General features: G+C 37.8%; 1 protein-coding gene across 6 annotated transcripts in view; it reads right to left on the bottom strand.

Annotated features, from left to right (window-relative positions):
• SLMAP (sarcolemma associated protein) overlaps positions 1-15,189 on the bottom strand; it is a 168,891-nt gene that overhangs the window by 53,894 nt on the left and 99,808 nt on the right. For all 6 annotated transcript variants that reach the window (XM_007499963.2, XM_007499966.2, XM_007499968.2 and 3 more), the window contains exons 6-10: positions 12,508-12,603; positions 12,071-12,142; positions 11,472-11,612; positions 8,628-8,765; positions 6,615-6,783 (exon numbers count right to left, since the gene is read on the bottom strand). In XM_007499963.2, the coding sequence (XP_007500025.1) occupies positions 6,615-6,783; positions 8,628-8,765; positions 11,472-11,612; positions 12,071-12,142; positions 12,508-12,603 (616 nt within the window). The remainder of the gene's footprint in view (positions 1-6,614; positions 6,784-8,627; positions 8,766-11,471; positions 11,613-12,070; positions 12,143-12,507; positions 12,604-15,189) is intronic.

Raw genomic sequence — 15,189 nt, 5'->3', positions numbered from 1 at the left:
TTTACATTTGTATTCTGGCTTCATCAGAAACAAAGCTCAATTCTTTTTCCCTTTTTAACTTAAAAAAATTTTTTTTTCAATTACATGCAGAAACAATCTTTTGACAATTGTTTTCTAACATTTTGTAATTTGGGTTTTCTCCCTTACTGCCCCCTCCCTCGGTCCCTTTTCCTTGAGGCAATAAACAGTTTGAGATAGGTTACACCAATGCCTTCATGCATATTTCCATATTCCCCTTGTCATTGAAGACACATCACACATACATTTTTAAAAAATCATGAAAAAAATAAAGTGAAAGGCAGCATGCTTTGATCTGCAATCAGATTCCATCATTTCCTTCTTTGGTTGTGGATGGCATTTTTGTTGTTTTTCAAATCATGAGTCCCTTGAGGTTATTATCTTGGAACCTTGTTTTGCTGATGATAGTTTAGTCCTTCACAATTGATCATCATATAGTATTTCTGTTACTGTAGAGACTGATCTCCTGGCTCAGATCACTTCACTTTGCATCAGTTCATACAGTCTTTTCAGGTGTTACTGAACTCATTCTGTTCATCATTTCTTATGGTGCAATACTATTCCATTACAACTATATACCACAACTTGTTCAGTCATTCTCAATTGGTAGACATCCTCTTAGTTTCCAATTCTTTGCCACCATAAAAAAAAAAAAAGCTACTACAAATATTTTGTACAAATAGGTCCTTTCCCCCTATCTCTAATAGTGTTGGGATAAAGACCTAGTAATGGCATTGAGTTTTATGGCCTTTGGGCATGGCATGGTTCCATATTGCTCTACTAAATGTATCAGTTCATAATTTCACCAACAGTGCATCAGTGTCCTATTTTTCCCATTATTTTCTTCAACACATAACATTTTCCTTTTTAGTCATTATCCACTCTGATAGGTGAGAGATGGTATCTTAGAATTGTTTTAACTAATCAACAGTGATTTGGAGCATTTTTTCATATGCCTAAAGATAGTTTTAGCTTCTTTCTCTGAGAATTACCTGTTCAAATGCTCTGACCATTTATCCACTGAGGAATGCTTTGTATCATTATAAATCTGAGTCTGTTTTCTACATATTTGAGAAATAAGGTCTTTGTCAGAGCCAATTGCTATAAATCCCCCCACACCCCAATTTGTTGTTTCCTTTCTAATCTTGGATGTATTGGCTTTGTTTATAAAGCTCAATTCTTTATGATATAAAAAAGAAGATCTAGGAAGGAACTGTTCTAACATTGGATCATTCTACTTCATAACCAGCTATATGCTCATTTCTATTTTTAACTCTCATTTTTATTTGCAGCAGAGCTGGGTGTGCTCTCAGAAGAAAGTATATGGGAATATAGTGCCCATAGTCAGCCAGGACAGTAAGACACGAATGGGGATCAACCTGTAACTGACATTAGGAGTATCCATATCAAAAGAATCCCTGGTCCAATGATGTTACCTGCCCACCCTAAAGAAATTCAGCAGAGAAGAGAGCAGCAGTTCGTGGCTAAAGGAGCCCTCTTTTCCCTTCTTCTTCCCTAATTCTTTTCTGTAAATAATCTAAATGGAACGAGAGAACATAGACAGCAAATGTGGCATCAACCCATTGTTGACTAAATGTCACGACTTGTCACCAGCTTCCAAGTCTTCCTTTCCAATAGCCTTGACCTCTGAATAGTCTATCCCTAGCCTCACTTCTGTTATAGTATCATCTCTCATCTCTTCTCAGACCTTTCTCTTATTGTTCTAGAGTGCTGCACTGACTTTCTACAGGTCACAGGCCCTCTAGATACAAGACAACGATAAAGTTTCCCAAAAAGGTGACTTAGAAAAGCCAGATTTTACAGAAGGACCACTGCAGACAAAACAACTTCATTATTTCAATGTGTGATACTGCCCCCTAAAGGGGGAAAATGCTAAACACAACAGGAAAGTAAGCTAAAACTAAAAATTATGTAGCAGGCAATGTCACTCAAGGAGCAAGGGTGATAATGCTGCCATATCCAGATAAAGCTGTAAAAAAAACAAAGCATTTACCTTCATTAGCTCATCTTTCAGACCTTGTAGCACATAATGATGTTCCTAAATCTCTAAGAATTCTATTCTGATTTTAACCTAAGAAATAAATGACCATTGCTTATAATCAACTAGAAAAAACACTCCTACCCTCTTCCTATCCATCTCCTTGTTTGCTTATACTCCCCTAGGCTCCAAGGGGTAGGAGTCCCAATCACTCAACTCTCCCTACAAAATTCACCTTTCAATTAATTCTCATTTTAAAGTGAGATTACCACAAAAATTCGCTATAACACTTATTTGGACTGGGTAAAAACTCTGGTGGTTTGGACAAAGAAATACATGACAATCTAAGTTGGATGGCATGTTCCCAATGGTCTGTGAACTTTCACTAATAATACTACCACTCTTAGCACCACACACCACAGACTTCATCTCTGATGGCTCACAAGTATGAAGTTACTACTAGTATGTTCTGTCATCGCCATTTTACAAATGAAGATGTGAATCTTAAAAATTCTCAACTCGGGGGCAGCTGGGTAGCTCAGTGGCTTGAGAGCCAGGCCTAGAGATGGGAGGTCCTAGATTCAAATCTGGCCTTGGACACTTCCCAGCTGTGTGACCCTGGGCAAGTCACTTGATCCCCATTGCCTAGCCCTTACCACTCTTCTGCTTTGAAGTCAATATTGGAACAGTATCTTAAGGTTAAGTTTAAGGTTATTCCCCCATTTAAACAATGGAGGTACTTGATCAGGAATGTATTAAGAACTTAACCTTACTCCACCCATATTTAGGGGAAGACTAAAATAAGATAAAGTTGTAAAACTCCTTACTGAACAATGAAAAAGTACTTAACCCATACTTATAGAGGCCAAGCCCTTAAGATAGGTCTGTTTTTAGAACTAATACAAAAGGATGCTAAGTACCTATGAAGGTCAAATTATCACTATAAAGGCAAGCTTAGCAAAGAGATGTGAAATACTCAGAAGTTTTAGTCTACCCAGAGAAGATGATAACAAGATGTGAATTAAGAAGGTGATAACAAGATGTGAATTAAGAATGGTCTGTCCTTTGAAAAACGTCTACTGTGATTGGTAGATGTGAAAACATAGGGGAGGTGACATAGGAGAAAATTCTCTTTAAAAGGAGCTGTCTGCTGGGGGCAGCTGGGTAGCTCAGTGGATTGAGAACCAGGCCTAGAGACGGGAGGTCCTAGGTTCAAATCCGGCCTCAGCCACTTCCTAGCTGTGTGACCCTGGGCAAGTCACTTGACCCCCATTGCCTAGCCCTTACCACTCTTCTGCCTTGGAGCCAATACACAGTATTGACTCCAAGACAGAAGGTAAGGGTTTAAAAAAAAAAAAAAAGGAGCTGTCTGAACCAATTCAGGGGAGTTCAATTTAATTCAGCTCTGAAAGCTGAATTGGAGGGTCTCTCCGAACTCTGGAGTTTTGCTTGGAACGACCTTGTGGTGAGTGATTAAAGACTGACTAGTCTCTCTTAAAGCTTTCCTACTACCCTTTCCTACTATTTCCTCTGTGTCTCTCTCTCTCCCCCTTTCCTTAATTCCTTCATTTGTATTAATTAAAATCTCCATAAAACCCAGCCGAGTTGGGTATTTCAGATTTGGGAATTTTTCCCATGGCGACCACTTATTTTTGATATAAAATCAAGACACTAAAAATTATCTTTACAGTTTGGGCAATTCACAGTCTTGAAACCCATATTTTTGCGATCACAAAGAACAAGGCTCAGAAAAGTCAAGTGATTTGCACATGGTCATTCAGATAGTGTTAAAAGCAGCTTCCAAACAAAGCTTTTTCCTGATTTTAAGTCCAGCAATTTATTGACTAAAACATGTGATCACTCTTTTTAAAATCCTCATACTCAAATGGAGTCCCTAGAGAGTTTATTGTCAGTTTGGGGACCCTGATTCTAGAAGGTCAGGTCAGCATGGCAGACTCCAGAACATCTCATCAGGCATTCAACAACAACGTCTATTTCCCAAGGACCAGACCAGCTAATACACTCAATAGAGAAGCTATTAATGACATTTTTAGTCTTAAAAAACTCATAGAACACAAATATGGTTAAGTGTTGGTGAAGAGGAGACATACTGTTTATTCATGAATTATTCATGAAGGACAAACCCTATTCTGAATAAGGTGGCATAAATGCAGCAACAACTAAAAAAAAAACTAACTAAACTATGAACTGAGATGGAACCCTTTCCCCTTAAAATAAGGGAAGAAGACATAGATAGAAAGTTTATCTTAACTCTGAAAATGTTTGATATCCTATACTTTGAACAATTAAAGCCAAGAATAAGACTGTGATCAAAAGTCAAGAGGATAAGGGATTTTAGTTAAAAAAAAAAGCCATTGAATAAAAAAGACATTATCAAAAAATAAGCTTTCAAAAATATATAGATTGAGCCCAGTTTATTAAAAATGATGACTAGTAATTAATGAGTGATAGAAATTTGCACTAAGAAGTACAATTAGTAAAAAAATATACACTTAAAAAAATAACCAAATTATATCAAGAGAAACCAAATCAAATAAGTTTTCAAATCAGTATGTTTTACTATAAAGTCTACCCAAATAATATCAACAAGGAATAATAAAACCTAAAAGTCTTTATCTCGAGCATTTTACAATGTCTCCTATATAAGACAGTATTCATGTCTTCAACTTCCAATTCTTGTCTCTCATATTATTTGTGTCTCTCTTACTAATGCATGTTAAAAAGCCACTGGATTTCATCAGGGATCAACTGATTCTCAACAGGACAAAGAAACTGCCTGACTTCCAGAACAATATCTTCTAATATATACTCTATAGAACTTTTATTATTTAAAAAAAGAATAAGATCATTACTATAGATCATTACTATATACACAAAATCCCTTGGCTACAGAGTAATCATGTTTTAGCAACACAACTATTTAAAAAAGAGAATGGAGGGGGCAGCTGGGTAGCTCAGTAGATTGAAAGTCAGACCTAGATGTGGGAGATCCTAGGTTTGAATCTGATCTCAGACACTTCCTAGCTATGTGACCCTGGGCAAGTCACTTAATCCCCATTGCCTAGCCCTCACAATTCTACTGCCTTAGAACCAATACACAGTATTGAACATAAGGTAGAAGGTAAGGGTTTAAAAAATAAGAAAGAATGGAATCTAGATGGCTGGCACAGGTCAGTCTTCTGACTTTATGAAGCAATATTTTTGGGCCTGAAGGCCAAAAGAGGTAATGCTAGCTGCTCAGAATAGGATCACAGTCCCAAAAACTTAACAGTGGGCTTCTTAAATTTAATAATAACTCTCCCTATCTACTTAAAGCTCTGAATCAATGAATGGATAAGGGCAGGGAAAGATGATACTTTTCCTGGAAGAAGGGGAAGAGTCACTATAGCCACAGTAGCAAATCAGTAGTACAAATATAGGAATGGAAAAATTAAAATGAACTAAAAACAAATTTAATAGGGTTCCAGAAATTTTTCCTTAATTTGTCTATTACTTTTAAATGAAAATGTACCAAGTTGTTATGCAACAAGCAATGCCTATATCTAAAAACAAACCAGAGAATTTACCCTTAATCATCACAAACTAAAAGAATGCTTGGTTTTAAAGGCTGGACTTAGCCAAGTTGTAAAGTTAGAATCTGATAATCTACAAACATTCAAAATACTTAAAAGCCTGGTCTCGTTTTCCAGCTAAAAAGAGAGAGAGAGGGATGTTATAAAGAAAATATTTCATCTTTTTATATTACTTTTTTCTGTGCTCACATTAATTTTTAGGTAAGAGGGCATCAGCTTGTATCCTAGGATTAAAAAATGTCTCACTGCCTGACCAAAGAGTATTTTTTTAACTAATTTACAATAAAAAACAACCTAGTACCATGTACTACTCAAAACAAAACAGCCCAAATTTCTTGTCACACATGTTAAAAAAATCATTGCTTTGAATGAGAAGCACACGAAATGTGAAACAGACATACAACGACCAGGAAGAACTGTTTCCCATACAAAGAGTCTTGAAGGATTCTAATCAGAATACATACAATTCTTCTGAGATAGTTCAAAAACTAAACAGTAACTCCCTCTGGTGGTGGCTTCATTTTATTAAGGTCATTGAACTCTTAAACTAGGATTCTCTAATAAATCAGTCATTTCCTTTTTGAAAAGAAGAAAATGGGGTAGGGAGGTACTTCAGTGGATAGAGTCAAGCCTGGAGTTAGGACAACTGGATTCACATCCGGCCTCAAGACACTTCCCAGCTCTGTGTGTAAGTCACTTAATTCTAATTGCCTAGCCCTTACCACTCTTCTGCCTTGCAACTGAAGCTTGTACCAATTCTAAGACAGAAAGTAAGGGTTTGGAATAAGGGAGGGAGAGAAAGATGGAGGGAGGGAAGATGAGAAGAAAACATTTTGAAATAAGTGGCACTGAAAGTTTAGTGACAAACTCCAATGGAGAATCTGAACCACAAAGTCAAGCCTGTTAAAGAGTTTTCACTTGAAGATTTAACTGTTCTGTAAACAAAATTCCAAGAAAGAGATTTCACAGAGAAAAGAAGAGAGATGCACCCCTGACCATCTTACCCTGGAGAGCCATTAGCCGCTCATTGGTGAAGTCATTGTCAGCTTGCAAGGCTTCAATTTTGGCTTGAAGTTCCTGCTCTTTCTCTTCCATTTCATCAATTTTATGTTGCAATTCCTTTTTTTCAGCTTGTCCCTTTTGCTGGATTTCTTCCTGTCTTCCTTCAGCTGCCTGTTTTTGAAAATCAATAATAAAAATCAAGGATCTAGAAATGTGAAAAATACCTGAATAATCATCTCAAGCTTCTCACTATTCCAAAGCTCCATCTGTCCTTGTAGCCCATCTTCTCTGCCAATGCCATTTTCTCATATAGTTTTTCTTAAAGTTTCTCTGCCTTAGGTATCTTGCTGTATCATTAAGCAAAACACCCAATTTTCTACTTGCTCAGTTCAATTCAATTCAAACAAAGATTTAATAAATACCCACTAGTTAATTGGCTTTCATTTATATTTTACAATATTTATTAACATCATATCTATCAATAATTTGATATTCATCATCCATGAGCATTTAATTATCATTTGTTATCTGCTTCCCACTATTTTTAAAAATTTTATTAAAACTTTACCTTCCATCTTGGAATCAATACTGTGTATTGGTTCCAAGAGTGGTAAGGGCTAGGCAATGGGGTTAAGTGACTTGCCCAGAAACACAAAGCTGGCCAGATTTGAACCCAGGACACCTCCTGTGTCTAGGCCTGGCTATCAATCCACTGAGCTACCCAGCTGCCCCCTGCTTCCCACTATTAATGCCTGCTGGTACAACATTTGGCAACAGAGATCAAAATAAGAAAAACAACAGTCCCTGACCATAAGGGATTTAGAACCTCATGGTGGGTTAAGACACACAGGCAGCTCTGAGAGAAGGCAGAAGAATGTGGCCAGAGCAAAGCAAAGGGGAACAAGGTATATTCCAAGTTTGAAAAGGGAGGGGGATGTCCCCTTGGAGAAGGGAAATTAAGGTGGGCAGAAAAGTACCCCACATCATAGTTCTTTCATTAGAGCCTCATGACTAGTCATAATCAACAGCCCAAAGAACAATAAGGACTTGGCTAATAGTCCAAGACCCAGGATTTAGACCTGAGCCCTCCTAACTCAAGATTTAACACAATTTCCAATAAGGCAATATGCCCAGAAAGCAGAAAAGGATGAAATCAGTCTGGCAAGGGAGGGTGGGCCTAGATGGTATGGGTTTGTTTTGGCAGTAACTGAAGGAGAAATTGGATAAGAAAGTAGATGAGGAAGACCAATTAGGAAGATGCAAGGTGAGGAGAGAGGACTCTAAAAGGTAAAGAGAAAGGAAGATAGGCAGGAAATATTGTGGTAGTAAATCAGAAAGGATGTGGCATCTGATTTCATGTCACAAACAAAGGAAAAGGTAGCAGTAAAGATGGTGCCCAGGTTTAAAGCCTGGATAAATGAAGGAACAATAAAATGATTAGCAGCAAGAGGAAAGGGGGGGGGGGGGGGGGGCGGTAACGAGGACACACAGTAAGGCAAGGATTGGGGGACCCCTGGGAGAAAATAAGTTCCCTTCTAGACATGCTGAGGTATACCCAACATCCTAGTCAAAAACACAGTCCCAAGAATTGAAGACTGTGCTGCGGCCTCTGAACCTCAAGACCACTCCGGGAGGAAGGAGTCAGGTGCTTTGTAGGCAACTGGAAAGGCAAGTATAGAGCTAAAGGGAGAGGTTAGAGTTAGGGAGAAGACTAGAGAGTAATGTGAATGGAGATAATATATAAACTGGGGGTCATAAATACTTTCCCACAGTGCTTTTCTCTATAGGATTGCCTCCATCACTATCATAAAATGTTGTCCTTGTCTCCAACTTTCAGTGACCTGATATAGAAGGTAGAAGTCACAAGGATAAGTAATTGTCTTGGATATCAACTATGACTCATTTTAGCTATAATTGTTAAACCCTGATCAGCATCTAAGAACTGACCACCAGCTGTTTCTCCTATTGGGCCCTGAGGGACAAAGAGGCATATCACAGGAGCATAGAACACTTACCTTTAGTTTATCAGAGAGATCTTTAATCTCATTAACCGCTCCATTATACTTATTGGCCAATTCTCTTAATTCTTCCTGAGTCCTTTCATTCATTTCTTTTAGGTGGGTACATTCATCTTCAGTATTACTCAGACTTCGCTGAAATTAAGTAACTCATTTAGTATAAATTCCAAATTCAACTTACAAAAAGAGAATTAAAATACATTATCTTGTTTAGTGTTTTTATTTGGGGGGGGGACCCATTTAATAAATGTCAAAACATGGCATACAAAAGCTCATTTTGCACAATACACTGAAGAAACTTAAATGATTTTCCATTTAGAAGGAAGTTAAAGGAAATAAATTTTTCTAATTACTCTTGTATAAATCTAGATTTTTATTTATTTGAATTCTTCAAAGTAATCACTGGTTATTGAGAATGGAATATGTCAAGGTAAATTATAAAATGTACTACAATAAACTGAGGAATAAAATTAAAGTAAATTTACAAGCTTATTCTTTTCCCAAGGCAATATGAATAATAAATAATACCTAATTCAATTCTGTATTTGTCATAAATTAGCAAATACCATAAGAAACTCTTATTTGGAGACAATTTAATGTTCTGATTTAAATTACTTAATACATATTCTTGAAGGGTTTCTAATTCTGAATCTGAAAACAAATAGCTTAGGGAAGAGATTGTTGCTTTTATACTCTGTATTTTAAAAATAGATATGGTTTTAATCCTAGAAGACATTTTATTGTCAACCTTTAAACCAGATTAAGTCAAAGAGGTGAGTGGGTAGGGCTTGGGGAATTGTTTTGTTTTGTTTTTACTTTGGTTACAATAAAATTAGGTGCCATCTGAGTCAACTTCCCCAGAATAGGCTAATCTTTCACATGAGATGAAATTTCATGGTAAATGCCCTAGAGCAGTGATGGCAAACCTGAGGCATAGGTGCCAAAAATGGCACACAGAGAGTTCTCTGTGGGCAATCACTCGGCCACCCTTGCTCCCTACCATAGAGTTTGTTACTAGAAAGGCAGAGGGTCTTGGGCAGAGCTGCTGCCCTGCCCCTCTCCACCACACTTGACATTTTTTCACTTCACACACCCCTCTGCTCAGCAGCCCAATGGGAGTGTGGGGGTGAGGGGTGGCTCACAGGTGGCAGAGTTAGAAGGGAGCAAGGTGCTTGGGCCACCTCCCATCCCCCTCTTTACACTGAGGACATTCCCCACTTCACTCACCCCTCCAGGCCCAGCAACTCTCCCCTATGTGGGATAAAGTGGGGGGAGGTACTCAGGGTTTACACAGTATGTGGGGGGAACGGACACACAGCACACTTTATCTCTAAAAGGTTCACCATCACTGCTTTAGAACCACAAAAACGATGATCTTCATTCAGAAACACACTAATGCAAGCATTCCTTACCATTTCTCTGTCATGATCTCCCTTTGGCAATCAGTTGGGTGAAGGCTACAGACCCTTTTCAGAATGTTTTTAAATAATTGAAGGAAATGCTCAATTTCAGTTAGGGGTGAGGGAAAATAGAGGTCTTGCTCTGAGAGAACCATGATCTGATCTAGGGGGATGTTATGTCCAAGGATACAGATTATAAACCATCTATAAAACCAAAAATAATAGCATTTCTCTATCACACAAAGCTTCAAGCCCTTTATATATTAAGGTGATTTCATGTGACCCGGTGGGATCCCTGAACTACAGACATTACAATTAAAGCAGGGAAGCATAGAGGCTGTGTTGACCATTCACCAAAACCCCATAAGACTAGCCTATTTATGGATCCTACAACACAGAACTTCAGTGTCCTTTTATACCAGATCTAATTCTTGGAAATTGCTTATTTATTATGTTTCAGTCTTTTCAACCCTACTACATACTCCTCTAGTAACCTTTTGATGACACTTATTTTTAATTCTTGGATATCAGCATTGTGGTAGGTTTTACAATCATACAATCATACACTAAGATACCTCAATGGCTCATCAAAGCATGGAGGTGACCCTGGGTCTCTGAAGGTTACCTTAGCCATCAGGTCAACCCTAGTAGCAGTTCCCATGCTGATAAGACTGAGTACCATGCTGGCCACAGATGAGTTGGCTTTAGGATTCCAAGCCTAGCTAAGTATAAAGATCTTCATTGCCAGGAGCCTGGCCATCTAATGATGAATACTTTAGTCTTGGCAACCAAAGAAGATCAGCAATCCAACCTTCCTTATCTTTTATTCTCCTGTGAACTAGTTTATACTGGAACCAAGATAACTTGGGTCCCAAACATTTCAGTAAACATTTGCTAAGCATGTGTACTATAACAATAGGTTTGAACATTTTCATGTGGCAAAAACAAATAAACTTTGTTACAGATGTGCTGGGAAAAAAACCTCAAACCCTGTTTGATTTCTTTTTCAACACATGAGTCAGAAGTTAGGCAATTCTATAGACTTCCTATGTGTCTTTACCATTACCATCAGGTGAGAAAGAAAAGCACATTTGCAAACTAGGATAATATCAAAAGATCAATTCTGTATCCTAGCTCAAACCGATTCACAGAGTACAAACTCTAAAATGCCTTGATTAACTTTCTAGTAGCTTCACACCTTGTCTATTCGCACTACAAGATAGAAGCTGGTGATTTCAAGCAGTTAGATAAAAACCAAATTTATTAGAGGTTTGGTTTTAGCACCTGCCTTATCTTAGGAGAGTTTTGTCAAACAGTAAGCACCAGAGCTCCTTCAAAGCACAGAGGAATCTGGTGAAGGGAATGGTTTTTATACCACAAACATCCACGAGGTAACGCATAAAACTCAACCAAAAAGAAACAAATGAAGACCTCTACCTACCTCAACTTCAGAGAGCTTTCTGACCACTTCGATTTTCTCCTGAAGAACCCGCCTCAGGGACTCTTTGGCTGTCGTCTCATAGTTGTGTTTATCTTCCTGTAATGCTACAAGTTCCTTTCTTAAGCTATCTTCTGTCTGATTCTAAGAACGAAAAATTGTTATAAAAATCAGTCAGCCCATAAGCCTTTGTTAAGCACCGGTACTTTCTAGACACTATGTGTGTGCTGGAGGTCCCCAAGAAAAGGCAAAACCGAGAGTAGCCACAGCTCTCACAGAGGCCAAAGTTTTAAAGAACCAGCTATTGTGCAGGGTCTGGATGTGAGGAGACCATCTATCTTCAAGCATATCACTCCCCAATTAATTACAAAAGAGATGCACAGGGGCCTTTAAACAGGGATCTCCTCTCAGCGTCACAACTATAGGGACATTTGAAGGTTTGATTAGAAACCTGGGCTTCTCAGGGTGAATTTAGGTAGTTGTTAAAAAACAGGGTGAGGGAAGGGAAGAGAGGGAGAGGAGTCTATATAGATATATAGAGAGACAAGAGAAAAATCAGTAAAAATCTTTTAAGTGCTATACAAACGAGTTGGTGTACCTACTTTAGAACACACTTGTAACTGGTTTCCCATAACTTCTAACCGTGATAACAGTCTATCTTCATCTATCAAAGCCTACAAAAGAAAAGTTTTTAAATGCATAAAAACATTTTACCATGGCTACTAGGCACTACTCTTTTCTGAAACTAGATTTTATAGGGAGATGATATATATATATATATATATATATATATATGCATACATACATACACACATTTATTTACACACATACACCTTTCCATAGTCAAGTATAGATTTGGAATCACAAGGTTAACTAATATTACTCAATCAAATACTTTCTTCTAACACAAAACATTTTATTCAGGGATTATAAAATCTGTTGTGACCCTGAATACTTTGATTTTCCACACGAAAGACTCAAATTATAATACTTTATGTAGGAAAAGGCTGTCCTTATTGCAGGTAATCCTTGCAGATACCTGCCAACTCGTATCAGAAGCCTCTTGCGTGATGGCTAGCAGCCTCTGAAGAGTGGCCAACTTTTGTTCCAACATTTGCTCCCGATGTAAGGCTTCCTGATATTGGAGGAAAAAAATTGTAAAAATTAATTTCAGAATATTCTGGAAAATTATAATTTGATATTTTCTTGTATTTATCAAATAAGGAAAGATTCTATTTTTATCATTAACTTTTTTTTAAATATGCTTAACAAACTTTTGCAAAGTTAATTCAGGTCACTTGAATTTCTTATTTTTAGCCTATCTTTACTGAGATTAAAGTACATCTGGTTTTAAATGCAATTATAAAAACACATTATGAATAACTGTTCATAACTGATATAAAAATCTTTGAAAATACTACATAAAATTTGTTACTAAATGTCATTCTATATATTAAGAATACAGCTTAAATGCAAGTATAGTATACTGCTTCAAAAGTAATGAAAATTAAAAGCATAATTGCATAAATTTTAAAAATGGTTTACATACTGATAAAAGCTGCTTTAAAATGCAGAGCCTTTACCTAAATTCATTCAATAAAGGTAGAAATTAGAAATATCAGGGGGCAGCTGGGTGCTCAGTGGATTGAGAGCCAGGCCTAGAGATGAGAGGTCCTGGGTTTAAATCTGGCCTCAGACACTTCCCAGCTGTGTGACCCTAGGCAAGTCACTTGACCCCCATTGCCTACCCTTACCACTCTTCTGTCTTGGAATACACAGTATTGATTCCAAGACCGGAGGTAAGGGTTAAAAAAAAAAAAGAAATTAGAAATATCAGAAATATGACTTTTTCATCTCTCTCCAGCTGAACTGAAAGGATGACTGAGCCCATCCTTTGAGCTTCAGTGGCAAAACTGATACTGCGAGCCCCTGTGTAGACAGGTATTCTGGCTCAACCCTCGCCTCCTGGCAGGAGAAGTCACTGAGATCACACTGTCAAAAATACAGGGGAGGCCAGCCTAAAAACAGCTGCAATGGAGAGTGGAGGGCTGGGGGGTGCAAAGAGTCAGGAAATAGTATTTAAGTATCCAGCAGGTTTAAAGAAGTAATTTTAAGATCATGATGTGAGGCAGCTACAATGCTACCTAATATCCAAGGGCTATTGGGAGGGTTCCCTTCAGTCAATAACCAGGCTGATGATGGATAGATAAGAGGTCTTTAATGACTGAGAAGTTCCTCCAGATTTCAACACCTTTTGTATTTGTTTCTATTACAAAACTATTTTGATATATGAATGAAAGCATTGTCAACAGAAAGTCCAATTTAATAAAGAGACAGTATTTGAATCTAGAAATGGGGATTTTGGCTTTCCACATAACTGATGAATCAAGTTTGGGAAAAGTCGATAATCAACACTAGTTAAGATACAGCTCCTATTTTTAGCCCAACTATAAAGAAGAAAATGAAGAACTCTTAAGTGAAATCCATGCCAACTCACAACTAACATTAAAGGGCATCTTATTCTCAGAAATGAGCCATTTACTTCAAAAGAGAAATCATGTTAGTGTATGGGATATTTGTGGGTATCGCAAGTTTTTTTTAAAAATAACACTTCTAAAAAATCTTTAAACTCCTCTCCCACTAGATGGTGGAACATACTTCATTGAATTCATTTGAGGCACCCAAACAAAAACTGCATCTCAACCACAACTTGAGGGAAAAGTTTCCAATTCCAAAGCAGATAAAAACTATTCTAGTATTATTAAACTATTCTGATATTAACCTAAAAACCCTACAACAAATATATTCTCTTAATTTTATCTTGACAAAAGACAGATCCAAAATACTCAGCTAGACCAGGCTCTGCAATCCATCTATTACTCAATACATCAAATTAAGGGTTCTTTGTGTCACCTCTACCCTTTGAGAACCTTAGTGCCAAGCACCCCTGGTTTTGGGTTGAATATGGACTTTAGAGTGGTTTGGGAACTTTAGCATAGGTGGGATTTGTGGACATAGCTAATGTTAAGTACCTTTTATTTGTTTTGAAGGCTTCCCTTATTGTGTTAAGTCTCCTCTTAGGAGCCCAGCTCCTGAGTTTGACCCTTGCCTTTGATGTGATATAGCTGACCCCTAAGTGATATCCCTAAGGCTGACTGCAAAGAGATTTGCAACCTTTTTGTGGTTTATCTCTGCAGGTTTACCATAGCAAATTCATCAGAGGGTATAAGAGACCCTCTTTTCTCTTCGGAGTGGCACTTAGCACATTGTTTTCTCCCAGAGTGGAGTAGGCATTAGAGCTAGTATTTTGCGGAGTGCCTTCCCCCAAAGGGATACAGTTCCCAGAGTCCCTGGGGTGCAGGTCCTGTGTGGTAGTTGACGCTGGGCTCTGTGTGGTGGTCAAAGTATGAACCTATCACTATTCCTGATTAAACAGTGGTAGTCAGAAAAACCACCGTTTAATCTTATTTCGAAGTCAACATTTGCATTGGCTGACCCTGAGCCTGGAAAGCAGACTCTCCACACCCTTCACCTCTTAAAACCTCTAGTTTCCTTCAAAACTAAGGTTGCCTCTTTTTATGGTGGCAAAGAATTGGAAACTGAGGAGATGTCCATCAATTGGGGAAAAGATGAAGAAGTGGTGGTGTATGACTGTGATGGAATACTATAAGAAATGACAAGCAGGATGGTTTCAGAAAAATCTGGGAGGATTTATATGAAC

Source organism: Monodelphis domestica, chromosome 7 (assembly GCF_027887165.1).
Source record: "Monodelphis domestica isolate mMonDom1 chromosome 7, mMonDom1.pri, whole genome shotgun sequence".
Lineage (NCBI taxonomy): Eukaryota > Metazoa > Chordata > Mammalia > Didelphimorphia > Didelphidae > Monodelphis > Monodelphis domestica.
Note: the sequence above shows the minus strand (reverse complement) of the source record. Positions and strands in the feature narration are given on the sequence as shown.